The following is a 16,631-nucleotide window of genomic DNA, read 5'->3' as shown; positions in this document are numbered from 1 at the left end:
GCTTGCGCTCCAAACTGTCGCACTGCAGAAACAGGAATATTTCCATATTTTACACAACTATTTTTCTTCTTTTTGCTGTTTACCAAAATCTTCATTTTTAAAGTAAACCAAGCTGTAATCACGAAACCTTCATCCACAGTTCATCCATACTTGCACCATCACGGTGGGAACAGCGCAATTCCAACATGATCCATTATATTTACATATTCAAATGTCTCCTGCATGCCCTCCGGGCCTTCGACAGCGACACGTTGAAATGAATCATGCACAACAAGTTGGCTCATCAAAGGTATTTATTTCTTATCACCCAATGCATTTCGGGCCACAAGGGCCCTTCGTCAGGGGTCACTGAAAAGAATGATAATGCAGACATCTCAACCATCAAAATGAAAATAATACAAATACTGCATTAAAGTAACAATAATGTGGTTTAAACTGCACACCCCGATCGTTTTACCCTCTATTAACCCTTGTTTGCGATTGAAACCAGAAATTCAACGTGCTCAATGTGTCCCACCACCCCGTAACCCCATAACATACACTCAAAAGTTCAAATTAATCCAGCGCATGAAAACTGAATGCTAAATAAAACCCCAAAGTCTAGCCCGTACTGATATAAACATCTTAACGCTGAATAAAACCCCAACCCCTTGTACGTGCTGACATAAACTGTCCAACGTGAAACCCTTTCATAAAAGCTCCCACTTAAACTGATACCAAATCCCTTTAGTGCAATGTAGCTTATAAACTACTAAATCACCTTCAAAGCCGAAACCGGCAGCCTCTTCATAATGTGCACATCTATTCGCCTCTGCCAGCATTCAGTTTAACGCGAACCTTTCTGAGCGTTATTTTATAAACACGTGCACTCCAACAGTCAGGTGTGGTTTTAACCCCATGACCTGATCCAATTGAAATTCAAACGCTTAAAGAAACAGCCTACAAAGATGTCAATCTGCACCCACCACCACAAGTGCGCAAATCCCCACACCTCTGCGCTTCCCAACCAACCCATAATCCTACCGCTATAAACCATACATTAGCATAAACACATGCCTGAAATATACAACCGAAATTGCATAAAAATAAACAATATAATGCAAATATGAAAAATTAAACAATATAATGCAAATATGAAAAATTAAAAAATAGTGAGAAAACAAACATTTTGAAAATTGAGACCTCCCATATAACTGGCTTCGTTATCTTGATCCGTTATAATCCATTAACATTCCATGAGCACCACTCAGATTTTTTTTGGTGTCCTCACGCTGCCTCCGGAGTGATGAATGTAAACGTGATCAGTACTTGTTTATTCGAAACTTTAATCAATGGGGTGCAAACTTACGTAGGGACAATTAATTGAATAACAAGAAAAAGATTAAAGAATGCACTCCTTCCCTTTTTAATTTATCATTATCGACCTGAATTGAGAAGTTCTTGTGAATTGATGCGTGCGAGCAGTCAGTGATCTGTCCCAATGATCACTATTCTGTGAAAGAGATTCCAAAAGGACGCGCGCTTGCGCTCCAAACTGTCGCACTGCAGAAACAGGAATATTTCCATATTTTACACAACTATTTTTCTTCTTTTTGCTGTTTACCAAAATCTTCATTTTTAAAGTAAACCAAGCTGTAATCACGAAACCTTCATCCACAGTTCATCCATACTTGCACCATCACGGTGGGAACAGCGCAATTCCAACATGATCCATTATATTTACATATTCAAATGTCTCCTGCATGCCCTCCGGGCCTTCGACAGCGACACGTTGAAATGAATCATGCACAACAAGTTGGCTCATCAAAGGTATTTATTTCTTATCACCCAATGCATTTCGGGCCACAAGGGCCCTTCGTCAGGGGTCACTGAAAAGAATGATAATGCAGACATCTCAACCATCAAAATGAAAATAATACAAATACTGCATTAAAGTAACAATAATGTGGTTTAAACTGCACACCCCGATCGGGGATAGAACTGAGGCACACCCAGGTTGAATGCCAGAGGACCAACGGGGCCTGAAGGCGCACCGGATGGAGTTGAGGCTCTTGTAAATAAACCAAACATTGCATTGAGAAAATGCGAAGAGTCAGCCCCAGGAGCAGGAAAAGGAGGATACGGATCTGTACCTTCCTGTAGGGGAGTCACCTGAGGTCGCACTGGAGCCTGCGGAGCGTGGACGGCGCCTGCTCAGGTGAAGCCACAAGGCCTGGAGAGGACCCACCCAGCACCGGTGACGTCACTGGAGCCAGTGATTCTTCATGAAGCGAAGAAGCCTCTGAAATCTGCGATACCGCAGCTGGAGATGGTACTGGCGTCGCTTGAGGAGAAGGAGGAGGGGAGATGAAGTCCCTTCTCCGATGTCGCTCAGCTGGAGCCAGCGTCCTCGATTTCGACCTCGAGACCCTGGCTTTCGAAGTTCGATGTCGAGAGGTATGTCTCCTCTTGGATTTTTTATGCTTTATTCGACCTCGAAGTGTGAGAAGACGAAGACTTCGCTCTCTTCCTACCTCTCTTTTCCTTTTTGGCTTTCGCCATAAACAATTTGGCTTCACGTTCTTTGATAGCCTTAGGATTCATTTTCCTGCAGCTCCTGCATTCCTCGACGTCGAGGTCTGAGGATAAATAACACAGGCAGTCATCATGCGGATCCGTGATAGACATGTGTCCGCCACACTCTCTGCAGGGTTTGAATCCGGTCTTCCTAGAAGTAGCCATTCTGACAAACTACGAGATACAAAGTTTTTCATGATGAAAATGGAGAGCCCTGAAAAAAAAACATTGAGCATCGACGGCGCGGAAAAAAGGGAACTGACGTCAGCACACTGACGAGGTCCTTATGTGGCTCCGATGACGTCATACGGTGCCGCGAGCTGAGCCGTGCTATTGTGATGTCCTCGTCGACGTGGGAGAGCTAGGAAAGAATTTTCCCGCTGAATGCTGGTGCAGGGGGTATTCAAAAGGTGAGGAATCCACAGGCAGAAGTATCAATCAGAATGCACCAACTGTCCACTTTTTACACTGAAAATCATTGATATTGCAAAACTTATTTACATGCAACAAAGTATCTTTGGTTCTATAAAATAAATATACTAAAAGTATCATTTTTACAAACCATTGGTCTCGGATTTAGTCACTGAGTGTGTGTATTAGCACTACCCTTTGATAGGCCTAACTGCTCACCCACACTACCACAAAAGATAGCATTATCTACTAGAGCCTCTGTAAACCACTGGATATCCACTGGACTCTGCACACTATACCTCATTTTGGTATAGTATATACACAGAGCCAGCTTCCTACAGTGAATATGAGGAAAAAAGTGGTTTAGAATCACATTTTCTTCACATGTTCATACCATCTGCTGTTGTGGTAAAAAGGGAGGTGTATTTAATCCAAATAAACTTCCACATTTGTTTGTGTCCACTGTTTAATCACCTGCTAGGAGGTGGTGGTGTACTTCCAATCAGCTGGGGATGTACCGTCTCCTTGTTACTTTAACGGATTCACATCGAAACATTGTGGTATAAAAGTGTACATTTTATGATGGCTTATTTTCTTGTTTAAAGTGTGTAAATTCACTTTTCTTTTAGCAAAAGTACCACACACATTAACTACCGACCAGCGTCCACAGAACATGAAACAGTGGGATAGATTTGGAAGGCACTTTCTATGTATTTAAGAACATTAGTAGCATTTCCACTCATTGGCGATCGGAAAAGTTCAGCAAGCCTTAACATGCATTAAAATAAAAAATATATTTCAGCATACATATTTCAAGCATGAACACGTCCCAAGGTGACTGCACTGTGTATGCAACACGCTCATGTGGACTGTGGTCTGCAAGAGTCTGGCTAACTGTTCTCTATGTCACATTGCTCAGGCCGAGTGTTCTCTAGAAGCAATATGATATCCTCCCCCAACTAACATTTCTCGACTGAATCTTCCTACAACATGCCTCAGGCTAACTTCGCTCTATGTAATGAGCCTTGAGCGAACGGTTTTCCATGTGAAAAATGTCTAAGCCTGAATGATCTCCGCATGTAACTTGCCACGGGCCAACTGTTGTCTGTAGGCAGGCAACATTGATCTGTATGCACCTTGCCGTACGCAGCCTGTGCTTCGCGTGTAATAGGCCTTCAGGCTGACGTTTCTGTATTTAACATGACTAAATTAAACATACGAGGGACCATCATGTTTCAAAACAGAAACGACAACAGGAGCACACGCTCTCGCACGCTTCCGGCGCAGGTCACTGACGTATGACGCACGGATGAGCGCAAACAGGCGTGGTCGCCTGCAATGCCACAACACCACATATTTAACATATGGTTTGCGATCAATATTGCGGGTAACCGCCATAAATATTCAATGAATATTCAATGAAAAAACATCAGATCTCAGAGGAAGGTGCGAGGGGAAGGAATAAATGAGGCAGTCCGTGTTATTAAGAGGATGGGATGTGCAAGTGATGGGCACAAACCATTTAAATAGATCGATAAATTAAATCAATCGCTCAATGATTATCTGACAATGGAAACAGAAACAAAAAACTGAAATAAAAATTGGAAAAAAGTTCTTGTGCAGAATGTAAATCTTGGCACATTTCAAAATGTTAGTTTGAAAGAGCTTTTTTAATAAACATACTAATGAGACACCGTGCCACACATACAGAAATAACATTAGCCGAAGGCTCCTCAAGCAAGCTGTTTGCACATTTATAAATCAATGATCCTCTGTGAAAATAAAGTGAATGACCATGAGGACTGCTCACCTGGCGATCTGGACGGTGGGCTCGGTGGCGTAGACCGTGCCGTTGAAGCCGGTGTGCTCGGTGATGTACGGCAGGGCCATCATGCAGTGATAGTTAGAGATGAGGATCACATCTACAGTAGACAGATCTATCAACTCTGTCTGGAAAGAAAGAACAAACAGTACACACGCCGCAAACCCTGAAGCTTTTCTTGAACAGAGTCCAGGACGCTTTAAATCTCAGTTACCCTTCGTCACTCACCTACCTGTACATGCAGTACAATAAAAGACTCATCTGCTTGTAGTACAAGGCACCCTCCCCCTCCCCGCACCCCTTCACCAACTGTACCCTATGCAGACGCTCACTGCTTGAAATTCCACAGGAGAGCCTTCGGAGTTGAGAAAATGTACATTCATCTGAACATTTCATATCTCAAGGGTGCGGGTTTTTGCCTTTCCCTATGCTGCTGTCCTTGTCCCTATTTTTAGGTCGAGCTCACCAGGCACCACTGCTGCCTGGTTGAAAAAGACCTATTGTCGGTTAAGAACTTACAGGGACTTAAAACCTGTCCACTGCTTGCTATTCGTTGGCTTTATTTTAACTCTCATTTGCTTGATTCTTATTCGATGACTTGCCTTACCCTTCTTCCGTTTGTCCCTACTGTGGAGCACAGCCTCTTTACAGTCCTTTTGATTTGAGGGCTTGAGTCCTAAAACTGCTCGATCTTGGGGAATTTTTTTTTCTTTAAGCACTCCATGAGAGGATATTAGTTTTCTACTTCTCTCTGTTGTGTGCTGCTTCCCTCCTCCAAACACCTGTCATGCCCCCGTGCGCTGAGTTTCTCACTCCCTCATATGCTGCTCTTTCTCTCTTGTGTAATTTTCCCCCAGCCTCTGCTCTTCGTGTTGCTCTCTACTTTGTGTCCTGGTCCCTTCCCAACTGTGTCTCCCACTGCAGTCTGTTTGGCTCTCTCCCTAGTGTGCTGCTTTGCTCTTCCTCCACCCACCGATTTTTATTTTTACTTATCACCCCACCCCCAATGCTATCTCTTACATGCTCCTCCTTTCCCACCCCACCCCATCCCTCGTGGGCAACTACATTCTTTTTTTAAATTTTCATTGGAGCGCCTGGCAGGTGCCACTTGCCCGGGAGCTACATATATTTAATTTACTTAATATTTAATTCTTTAAATTTACCTATCTCAGTGATGTCTGCCATCATACATCGTCAAAAAAACAAAAGTAAAGAAAATGGTGTCTGCGTCATACTGTATGCGTACGCTGATAAACCAATATGACCAGCAAGAGTAGCCAAAGACCGTTTTTTTTTGTTGCTGATGCTGAACTTTATTGGCAAACAACTATGACAAAGCCATCAGGTGAAAAAGGGGAGACCGACTAGTTTTGCCAATGCTTGTTGGGTTATGTTCCTACTCGCTGGATCTTTACACCAGACCTAAGCAAACAAGCTGCTGACAACTTACAAATACAATTTAAGAGTAAGATAGGGCAACATGTTAAGGAGTGTCAATCTGTGCTCTCTAGTCCCATGTAAAGCACAGGTCTTTGAGTTTACTAAGCTTTAGTGGTAAAACTAGACGACACACAGTAGTGTCTGTAGGGTTAAAAGTTGTAACATAGTGCATAACCAACCTACTGTGGGATTCTTTGGGTAGCTGAGAAATCTAATGGTAAATTCTAAGCACATAGAAATAACAACATTTTCAGCGTGAGGGATTTGTGGTACCCACCTTTCCCTAATGCAAGCAGCCAAGCATGTCCGTGCTTGCTGATCTGTTTTTGGTACTGCTCTCCTTTTTACGGGCAGTTTCCTATCTTATGATGATCTGTTTTTGGTACTGCTCTCCTTTTTACGGGCAATTTCCTATCTTATGCTGATCTGTTTTTGGTACTGCTCTCCTTTTTACGGGCAATTTCCTATCTTATGATGATCTGTTTTTGGTACTGCTCTCCTTTTTACGGGCAATTTCCTATCTTATGATGATCTGTTTTTGGTACTGCTATCCTTTTTACGGGCAGTTTCCTATCTTATGCTGATCTGTTTTTGGTACTGCTATCCTTTTTACGGGCAATTTCCTATCTTATTATGATCTGTTTTTGGTACTGCTATCCGTTTTACGGGCAATTTCCTATCTTATGATGCTACACACGCATTGCTGGCACAACTCTTTTTATTCATGAGGAACACTATCCCCCACACATTACTTGGGTACCAAATCACTGGTATCACACGTGACAGACAAAGCTTAACGTGCTTTGACCATGAGTCCTTCAGACTCCTCAACAAAGCGTACACCAGCTCCCACTTATGGTAAGCTGCCCTGTTTCTGCTGACAGTGTCTGCTAAACCGGTGCTAAATACAGATGTTCTGTGACAACACATGATCCATGCCCAATGCCATAATGTTTAAAACTTCATGGAAAGTATGAGACTTTCTCTCACCATGCTTTGCACATCAAATCATGGATGTCATGATGACTGCGTGGATCTTTACATTATAAGGCTTTACTCAAGGCAAGAAAATCTGCAAGACTAGACGTCTAACTAGCAATTCCAACACCTTTGTGTGCGATTCTTCTACCAGACTCGACCGGTGAACATTAGTGAAAATATCCTGAAAGTCAGTGCCCCTGTATTCCAGGGATGTATTCCCAGTAAGAACAAATGATGGTTCTGGCAACCAGAAGGCTTTCAAGGTGCCATCCAACAAGTGGGGTCTTCCACTATAGTGCCTCTGACCGTGGCCTGATTGCCCCTCTGGCCGTCTGTTTGATGCCATCCATTAGACTAGTTGCAATAGTAATGGCCTTGTGCTGAGGCTGCAATGTGATAACATGGAGATGCAGGAAGACCTCACAGAAGTAACTAAGATTTGTGCAATGTGACTTATTCCTGATGGTGCTGGCATGATTCACCAATTTCTGCATTTTACTGGTACACTTTGTACTGAATTTTGCCAAAGTCCTCAGTGCGTGACAGACCTAACAGTTGGTGTAGGTTGGGTGTAGTTGTAAGAAATGACTTAATTCGTATTTCTCCTTTCTGGTTTTCCTGGTATTGGAACTATGTGTGCTATACCATTGCTAAAAAGTAACACAGAGCATGTGCTCTCCCCCTAAAAAACATGCACTTTGCACTCGATTTAGCTAATTGGCTCAATCTTTCTTTCGTAAGGCCAAGGTGGAGGGCTCTGAAAAGACACCAAACGCATGGGCGTCAAGAGCCATATGTGGGCTGTAATACACCACCCACATAGATAACAAAAATATATGGCTGCTAGGAGCATCACTGTGTTTTGGCTGTGCTGCAGTTTAAAGCAGCACAGTGATAACTTGGGCAGTAAAGGTGGCTTGACATGTAGGAAAACCTATTTTTATACTTTAATATGTCACCCTTAATGTTTGCCTTATAAGCCATCAGACTGGGACCTTAATATATACACAAGTGGCCCACTACATGTTTGAAATTGTGTGCCTTCACAGAAACTTAATATCCAAACGCTGTTTTCACAGTGTAGGTCAAACTAGATTCTCTAATAACAGGCCAGGTAAAAAAGTTGATTTTTGATACCTTTCACAGAAGATTTACTTTACAACAATTTACTTTCTGTTGCCTGAGCCAAATCAAGCTTAGAAGCTCTTTTGCCACCCAGAGGTCCAATACACATTCCTGGCTAAAGGTAAGTACTTTGTTCTTTGGAGGACAATAGCCTAGTAAGGCAAGGTTGTAATTCACAACTGTCCACTTAACAGGGATTGGCTATCTTTAAGAGAGAAGGAACAGTTGGTATACCACAAGACAACCTCCACACTACCTCTTTTGAGTTAGTTGGCGATGCCCCATGGGGCTGAAGGGATCTGTTAGCCATTCATTCCCAGGGCCCCACTAGACTCTTTGGCTCCAGTCTCAGCAAGTGGGAAACCGTTTTTTGACCCTGTCAGGACACCTCAATTACATAGGGGAGTCGTTTAGGGAGAGCAATAGCCCTTTCTGATGAAAGAAGGCGGTCAGCAATTGTGGATTTAGGGATTCTGCAAATGTTTGTTTTACAGGAAATGAAAGAGGAAGTCATGCAAAAGGAGGTGCGCATACTGGGAGAAAGTAGAGGACTGGAAACATTCTCCAACAACTGGCTAGTGCACAGGATAAGATTGGCACCTCGGAACATTCATGGAGCTCATAAGACTGCATCTGAAGAAGAAGGCCCTTCTATAAAGAAGCATTGGCAAAGTCAATTGGTCTCGTCTATGCAAGAGCTATTGGTTTTGCCAATGTGTCTTTGCCATGGTGTACACCAGACAGGCTGCTGTTCATCATGGCTTAAAGTCAGTGGCATAGAGTGGCTAGAGTGTTGTAGAATAGAGTATCGTAGAGTGGAGTGGCGTAGAGTGAAGTGGAGTGGTGTAGAGTGGAGTGACCTAGAGAGGCATAGCATAGAATGGAGTAAAGTGTTGTAGAGTGGAGTGGTATAGAGTGGAGTAAAGTGTTGTAGAGAGGAGTGGCACGAAGTGTCGTGGAGTGGTGTACAGTGGAATGGTGTGGAGTGTTGTAGAGTGGGATAGAGTGTTGTAAAGTGGAGTGTCATAAAGTGGAGGGCACAGATTGGAGGGGTGCAGAGTGACAGAGAGGAATGGTGTAGAGTAGAGTGTTGTAGAGTGGAGTGGCACAGAGTGGAGTAGAGTATTGTGGAGTGTCGTAGAGTGGATTGTAGAATGGAGTAGAGTGATAGAGCAAATTGCATTGAGTAGAAAGTCGTAGAATGGCATACAGTGGAACAGGTGAAGAGTGGAGTGGCTAAGAGTGAAGGGGCTTAGAGTATCGTGGAGTGGTGTGGCAGAAGGGCGTACAGTGGAGTGATGTAGAGTGAAGTAAAGTGGCAAAAAGGGAATTGTATAGAGAGAGAGTCGTAGACTGGAGTGGCATAGAGTGGCCCAGAGTGGAATAGAGCATACAGTGGAGTACAGTGTTGTGGAGTGGCGTAGTGTAGAATGGAGTAAAGTGTTGTCAAGCAGAGTGGAGTGGTGTAGAGGGGTGTGGTATGGAATGACAGAGTGGAGTAAAGTGTCGTAGAGTGGAGTGGCACAGAGAGGAGCAGAGTATCATACAGTAGAGTGGCACAGACTGTCATGGAGTGAAGTGGTATACAGTAGAGAGGTGTGGAGTGGAGTGTCGTGGAGTGGAATAGAGTTTTGTGGAGTGAAGTGTCCTAGAGTGCAGTGTTGTAAAGCGGAGTGTCCTGGAGTGGAGGGGTGCATAGCGGCATACAGTGGAATGGTGTAGAGTAGCACAGAGTGGAATGGTGTAGAGTAGCACAGAGTGGAGTGCAGTGTCGTAGAGTGGAGTGCAGTGTCGTAGAGTGGAGTGGCATAGAGGGTATGACGTAGAGTGGAGTAGAGTGGAGTAGAGTATAGTGCAGCAGAATGAAGCAGAGTAGCATACAATGAAGAGTGGATTACAGCGGCATCGAGTGGAGAGTCGTAGAGTGGAGGGGTGTGGCGTGTCGTAGAGTGGAGGGACATAGAATGGAGTAAAGTGTTCTGAAGTGGATTGTTGTAAAGTGCAGTAGTCACAGAGTGGAGTGGCATAGAGTGTTGTAAAGTGAAGTGGCTTAAAGTGGAGTGGAACTGAGTGGCGCAGAGTGGAGTGCCAAAGAGTGTAGTGGTGTTGGGGGAGCAAAGTGTCATAGAGCAAAAAGCGCTTTGACGCCTCGTCAGGGGTAGTAAGCGCTATATAAATGCAATTATAATACAATGGAGTGGAGTGGCGTAGAGTGAAGTTCAGTAACGTAGAATGGAGTGTCAGAGTGGAGTAGAGTGGTCTAGAGTGAAGTGGCATAGAGTGGAGTATAGTGGACTATGGTGCAGTGGAGTGAAGTGTTGTAGAGTGGCACAGAGTGACGTGGAGTGGCATAGAGTGGAGTATGGTGGACTAGAGTGTCGTAGAGTGTAGTGGAGTGTTGGTGAGTAGAGGGGAGTGGAGTAGCCCAGAAAAGAGTGGCATAGAGTGGAGTATGCAGGGTATGGTAGTGCACTGCCATTACAGACAACACATTTTCAATTGAATTAACTATTAGATTTGCACATACCGTTTTACTGATAAAACTATACAGTGCCCAAAACAATAATGTTTGGAAATGGTATCACCTAGTGTATTAATTTGTTTTGATCGTATTAAAATATTTGTTTTCACCACACTTCAGAATAACAAACAATGTGCTTCATTTGCGCTTTCCTACTTCTGATATATTCTGAAAAAATCTGCACAGTTAATTTACAGACATTTAGATTTTGCTGTGTGCTGGAAAAAATACCCTTTCCTTCCCCTCCCCCACTACCCAACAAGATTGTCAAATAAATTCTCTCACTTTGAAGTCTGAAAAAGAAAAGCAAACACCAAGCTCACTCGAAGACAGAGCCTGACATTTGACCTCTGTCTTTGAATGCACAACAAATGAGACAAGATAAAAGCAAAATTTAATGGCTTGTTTACAGAATGCATGCACTTGTGGAAGAATATAGTAAACAAGCTATTCTCTATTGCAAGGACAAAGACATGCTGAACAGCCTAAAACAAATAAACCCAGTAAATAGAAAAAAAGCAAATGTGAGTTACAAAACACAAAGCCAATGGTAAGCAATGGGTGGAATGCACTCATAGGGAAGCTTTCAGAATGTCTTCAAGAAGTCTTTGTGCAAACAGACCGCTCCCCTGTTTGGTAGGCTTCGCCCTATAAAGAAGGCTCATGGATTCCTGACTCTTGATTGCACCCAAGAACTAGAACTGCTCTCCAAGGGTCAAGTGGCTAGCCTTCTCGGAGAAGGAAACAAAAAGTAGACAGGCTCATGACACCAAGAAGGCAGGCAGGCCAGTGAGAGCTGGAACGTACATGGAACCTAGCTGGAGAGAGGCCTTTGCCATGATGCCAGTCCTGAGGACCAGCAGGAACTTTCTCAGCAGTTGAGTAAAGTGTGACTTAGAAATCATTTCCACCTCCAGAGAAACAGGAAAAGGTGTTAAGATTTGCTCAGGGAGATTGCACCATATGCAGCCATAAAAACACATTTTGTCTCACACGGAATATTTTCTCACAGGGAAAACAGATTCAGTAAGTTATCTCAGTAAAGTTATCTTGCCTTGTGGAGACCTGAACGGCTAAAGCTTCCAACCTTGCCGTGCTTCAGGATTATGAGGCTACAAAATCAAGCTTTGTCCTATTCAGAGCTCGTCATAAAGACAGCATCCTCAGCAGGAACTCAATGATGACAAATTTGACTTTCAGCATCCCTTGCTGGCAGTTTATTATGCTGTCTTCCTGACTTCAAAATTGTTGGTACTGCTTGAACTTAGCATGCATTTCCCTGGGGTATTGTCTGCTCCTTGTATCATAGTTACAAGTGGTTGAGCAGCGTTTCACTGAATCTTGCACTATGACCTAACCAGGTTGTGCTTATTATGCTTTATCTAAAATGTATTTATGTACCACTAACCACCGTGAGACACAGGAGTGACCAAACAGCATCATGGACATAGATGTTTATAACGACGAGAGGGGCAACAAGAAAGATATTAAATAGGCCGATTTTAGCCAGAGGTTAATAGAACTCCATAAAAATATACAATGTTTTGATTAGGCTCTTCAATAAAAAAAATGTAGGCTAGTTCTACTCTGCATCAATTTTAAAAATGAGCTCAGTCTACTTTGACGCCAACGAAGGGGCTGCCACTCTTTATTCATCCATAAATGTTTGCCAAGAAGATGCTTTTATTGCACACAATGTGCATGCAAAAGAATCCCACACTATATGTTTCTCCACTTTGTGCTTACATGTATTACCAAGTCAGCCATTACGTACCTCAGGCAGACAGAATTCCAGGACTGAGTCCACAAACACATGGCCAGCACATTCTTTCAGCTCCTATAAGGAAAAGTGTGAACACATTTTTAAATCTTAATGTATTATGCTAATTATTCTAATAACTGCACATATAACCCTGAAAGTATCAATCGATTAAATCAAACATGGATGACAATTTATATTATTTTGAGGCTTTCTGTAATACTGAATATGGTTGCTAATTTTCATGACACGAGTCGGTCCAGAGACCATATGGCCGCGCTGTATCATGCACATGCCCTAACAGCTGAACCTTGTTTTCAAACCTGGCAAGCGGGAGCAGGATGTTGTGAGGCTAATACTGTAGGTGTGAATGATATGAATGATATCTGCTCCTCAAGGCCAGTCATTCAATACTTCCTGGGATAGGGTTAAGGGGGGCAGGGATGGATCCTGCCATCTGCACTGTAGATATGTTTATGCTGAGGGTAACAGGTTTCTGCTACATAACTAAACTTCATTGGCTTGTATTAAGAGAACATAAACTTAGCAGCCTAATCTTCTATGTATTTTAGCTTTAGACTTCAATTATCTGCTTTCTAACTAGAGCCCTGGTCAGTTGAAATGTCAACTGTCTTTGATCTTTTGCTGTGCCTTCTGCTTTTTTGCTTTAAATGCTAGTTGGATTGGAGGGTTTCTGATGTTTTGGGTTTTACTTTTAACATATAATGTATGCAGCAGCGAGAAGTTCCCCAACAAGGGAAGAAGACAGGGGAGCACTGAACCGGTCTCCACATATCACCACCAGACACCAGAATTTAATGAGAAGTTTCTCCGGGAGAATGGGGGGTGGAGAACTGCCCAGCGCCGGAACTGGCAATTGGCTAAAATATAAGCGCAAACCTTACCAACAGTTTAAGTAAAGTGTCACAGCATTTATCGTTCGGCTGATGCTTGCTCGCATGGCTTACACTGTTTAAAGTCAATGTATTTTCAAAACGGGTGCAAGTAGTTGTCAGTTGGACAGGTAAGAGTCCAGAGAAAAAGGGAAATGAGTAAGAGTGTGAACCAAGGATATAGAGCTAGCGGGTTCAAGACAAAGTGCAGCAGTGATGATAGACAGCAATGTCAAGACCCGAAGCACAGACCCTTGAAGGATGAATTCGTGAAAGAAAAAGACCCTCTGATCTAATACCCAACCGCTTCATGAGCCCCTCCTGGTGTAGACTGAAGGTTCATCGAAACCAATGGTATCTTTGGAGGCGAGTGCACGATACCTTCCCTTCTCCCTGTTCCGTGAGAACAGACAGAACAAATAATGACCGAAGTGAGCCCTATTCCGTTTCTGTTGCCTTTTTAACCGTCTTTCACAAGATGAGCTGTGGGCAAAAGGCCTGCAGACCATTTTTCCTTTGCCAAAGTGAGAGTGGGTTATGACTTATGAGGAATCACGATGGGGGCCGGACAATCTAAACGTAGCAAGCACCCACCGAAATGGAATCCTGCCCATACTAGGTACTAACAATATGCTAAACGATTGGGTGGGACTCACTAATTAATTTCGGAAGAAGTCCTTCCTGAGCACAGCACCCTCAACATAGAGGGATTAGCTAATTTACAGAAGAGGCTGATAGAGCCCAAAAATAGAATGGAGCAGTGGCCGCTCTTTATCCAGCGGCATGAGAAAGTATATACATGCATGCATGAATCCCATGTCCAGAGCATGAAAGATACTCAGGAGAAATTGGAATACCAAATTAGCCACCTTAGGGACAGAGGCAGGGGTGCTGCTCCAACTGCTCCGCTTCCTCCCTACATACCCAAGAGGCGAAAAAGAAAAGCTAGTATAAGGGACGGCATGTTCCACATGACAGTCAATGGGGCTGGGAGGTAACGCGTGAGTGAGTGCTGCAAAGAGATTGGTAGACAGCAAAACAACCAGGTCAGAGTTTGATTCCATTGGTGTGGATCAGTCTAGAGCATGTGAACGCTCTGCCCCGGGAGTAAGTGACCCGCAAGAGGGAAGTTCTATGATCACTCCTAAAACTTGACACAAACCGCAGGGTGGCTGTCTAGATGGCCTTCCCCTTCTCTCCATCCAAGTGATGCTGATGACGAGGCACCGGGGGTAAAGTTGTGGATCACATTTCTTGAACACATGAACATGAACAAATGAATGTACATAAAGACAAAATTCCCCAACATTCTGGAAAATCCAACTAAACTGCAAGAAGTGCGGAGTATGTTTGAATTGTAAAGACCCAATTGGGCAGATGTGATTCAGTTGTTGCAACCAATAGTGCCAAGTGAGATAACAGAAAGACTGGTGGAGAAACAAGCATGGCCGAGGTTGGTCCCTGAGAATGATGGGGTGTTGAATGTGGCGAAGGATCCACTGTTGAATGCAATTACAGAGATAAGCCAAGTGAAAAGCCAGGTGAAAAGTGTCTGGACTAAAATTTCCAATTATAGGCAGAATAAGTGTAATGAGCCAGATAATTATTTGAACAGACTTAAGGATGTGTTTGAAAGGTTTTCGGGTATAGCAGGGCCAGCACAGATGGCTTCAGAAGCTGTTGGTGCTGCTTTTGTTCAGGGATTGTTAACAAGCGTTAAGAATCAATTGACCACTATTGTATTGGATGACAAAATGAGAAGTTAGAAGAGACAGTGACCATTGCAAACCATTATGTCAAATCACAGGCGAAAAAGAAAGAATGCTGAATCCAAACTGAAGATGCAAAATATACAGCTAGTGATTAAAGGGGCAGTGCGAGGAGACTGACAAAGAGGGAAGCGCTACGGGGGTCAGGGAGTTGGGCAGAAGTGAGGTGGGAGGACTAGAAGAGGAAAATGGAAGTGGCAGCGCAGAGGCCCCCTGGTTATGAGTGTTGAGAAGTGTCCAGGAAGCAGGATTCCACAATGAATAATAAATGAAACCAGACTCTGGATAGTTGAGGAGGAGGCCAAACTGCATGTGACAGTACCTAAATAAACCTTCAGGAGTTAAGAAAGCAGTGAGGTTTTGCGATTCGTCATCCAGAACTACCTGATGGTAAGCACTGGCTAGGTTAATACAGGAAAACACTTGTGCACCAACTAACGTAGAAACCATTTCATGTAGATTGGGAAGAGGGTGAGCATCCACCCAAATGGCACTGTTCAAACTGCGCAAGTCTACACATAATCTAAGTTCCCCTGTGGGTTTAACCGAAATCACAATCGGAGAAACCCACGGAGATGATTAGATGGGTTAAATTATTTTCTTAGTGCATAAATCTTTTAAAATATCCTTGAGCTTGGAACTGTAGTATAGGGGCACTTCCCTTACCCTGTGACGAACTAGAATAGCATTGTCACAAAGTTCGATGCAATGCTTAAATCCTTGGTACTCTCCCAATTTGTCGCTAAAAACATTAGGAAATTCTTTTTCAAGTCAGAAATAAACTTAGAATTGTTATTACCTAGAGAATTTGAAAGTTCGATCACATAAACAGGTGGATTGGCTCTAGGGTCAAGTTTAATCCCCATTTGCTCTTGGTGTGGCCAACCCAAAAGTGATTGACCAGATTTTGCCTCATATATTTTCCCAAATGTTTGGCGTCCTGAAAATACTAAATTGGCCCAAAAATATCCAACCAAATCAATTTTTTGTCCAGTATACCCAGCGGGTGCTACATCAGGAGCAAACAATTTCTTGTTAGGCCATTTATCTTTTACAATATTTTGTGCAATAATAGCATACCATACACAAGAATCAACAAGAAGTTGTACCTCAACACCATCAACAGAAATCATGCAAGAGGGAAACTTGCGGATGCCTTCACTCCCACAAATATTAATGACAGTGTTGATATCATTTTCATAGTCATCACAAAAACTTTCACTTTTATTATAACCTTGGATCATATTTACTCTCTTGGGCATAGATCTGCATACTTTGCTGAAATATCCCTTCTTGCAACACTTGGAACAAATCTTGTCACTAGCAGGACATCATTTTGAATTACCTAAATGCC

The 16,631-nt window shown here is 43.1% G+C and overlaps 1 protein-coding gene across 1 annotated transcript in view; it reads right to left on the bottom strand.

The window, feature by feature from the left end:
• Positions 1–16,631, bottom strand: part of INTS9 (integrator complex subunit 9) — a 421,484-nt gene that overhangs the window by 243,094 nt on the left and 161,759 nt on the right. The window contains exons 4-5 of the mRNA XM_085613054.1: positions 12,631–12,693; positions 4,778–4,917 (exon numbers count right to left, since the gene is read on the bottom strand). Of these exons, the coding sequence (XP_085469180.1) occupies positions 4,778–4,917; positions 12,631–12,693 (203 nt within the window). The remainder of the gene's footprint in view (positions 1–4,777; positions 4,918–12,630; positions 12,694–16,631) is intronic.

Source organism: Triturus cristatus, chromosome 6, assembly GCF_964204655.1.
Source record: "Triturus cristatus chromosome 6, aTriCri1.1, whole genome shotgun sequence".
NCBI lineage: Eukaryota > Metazoa > Chordata > Amphibia > Caudata > Salamandridae > Triturus > Triturus cristatus.
This window is presented reverse-complemented; position numbering and strand designations above follow the sequence as displayed.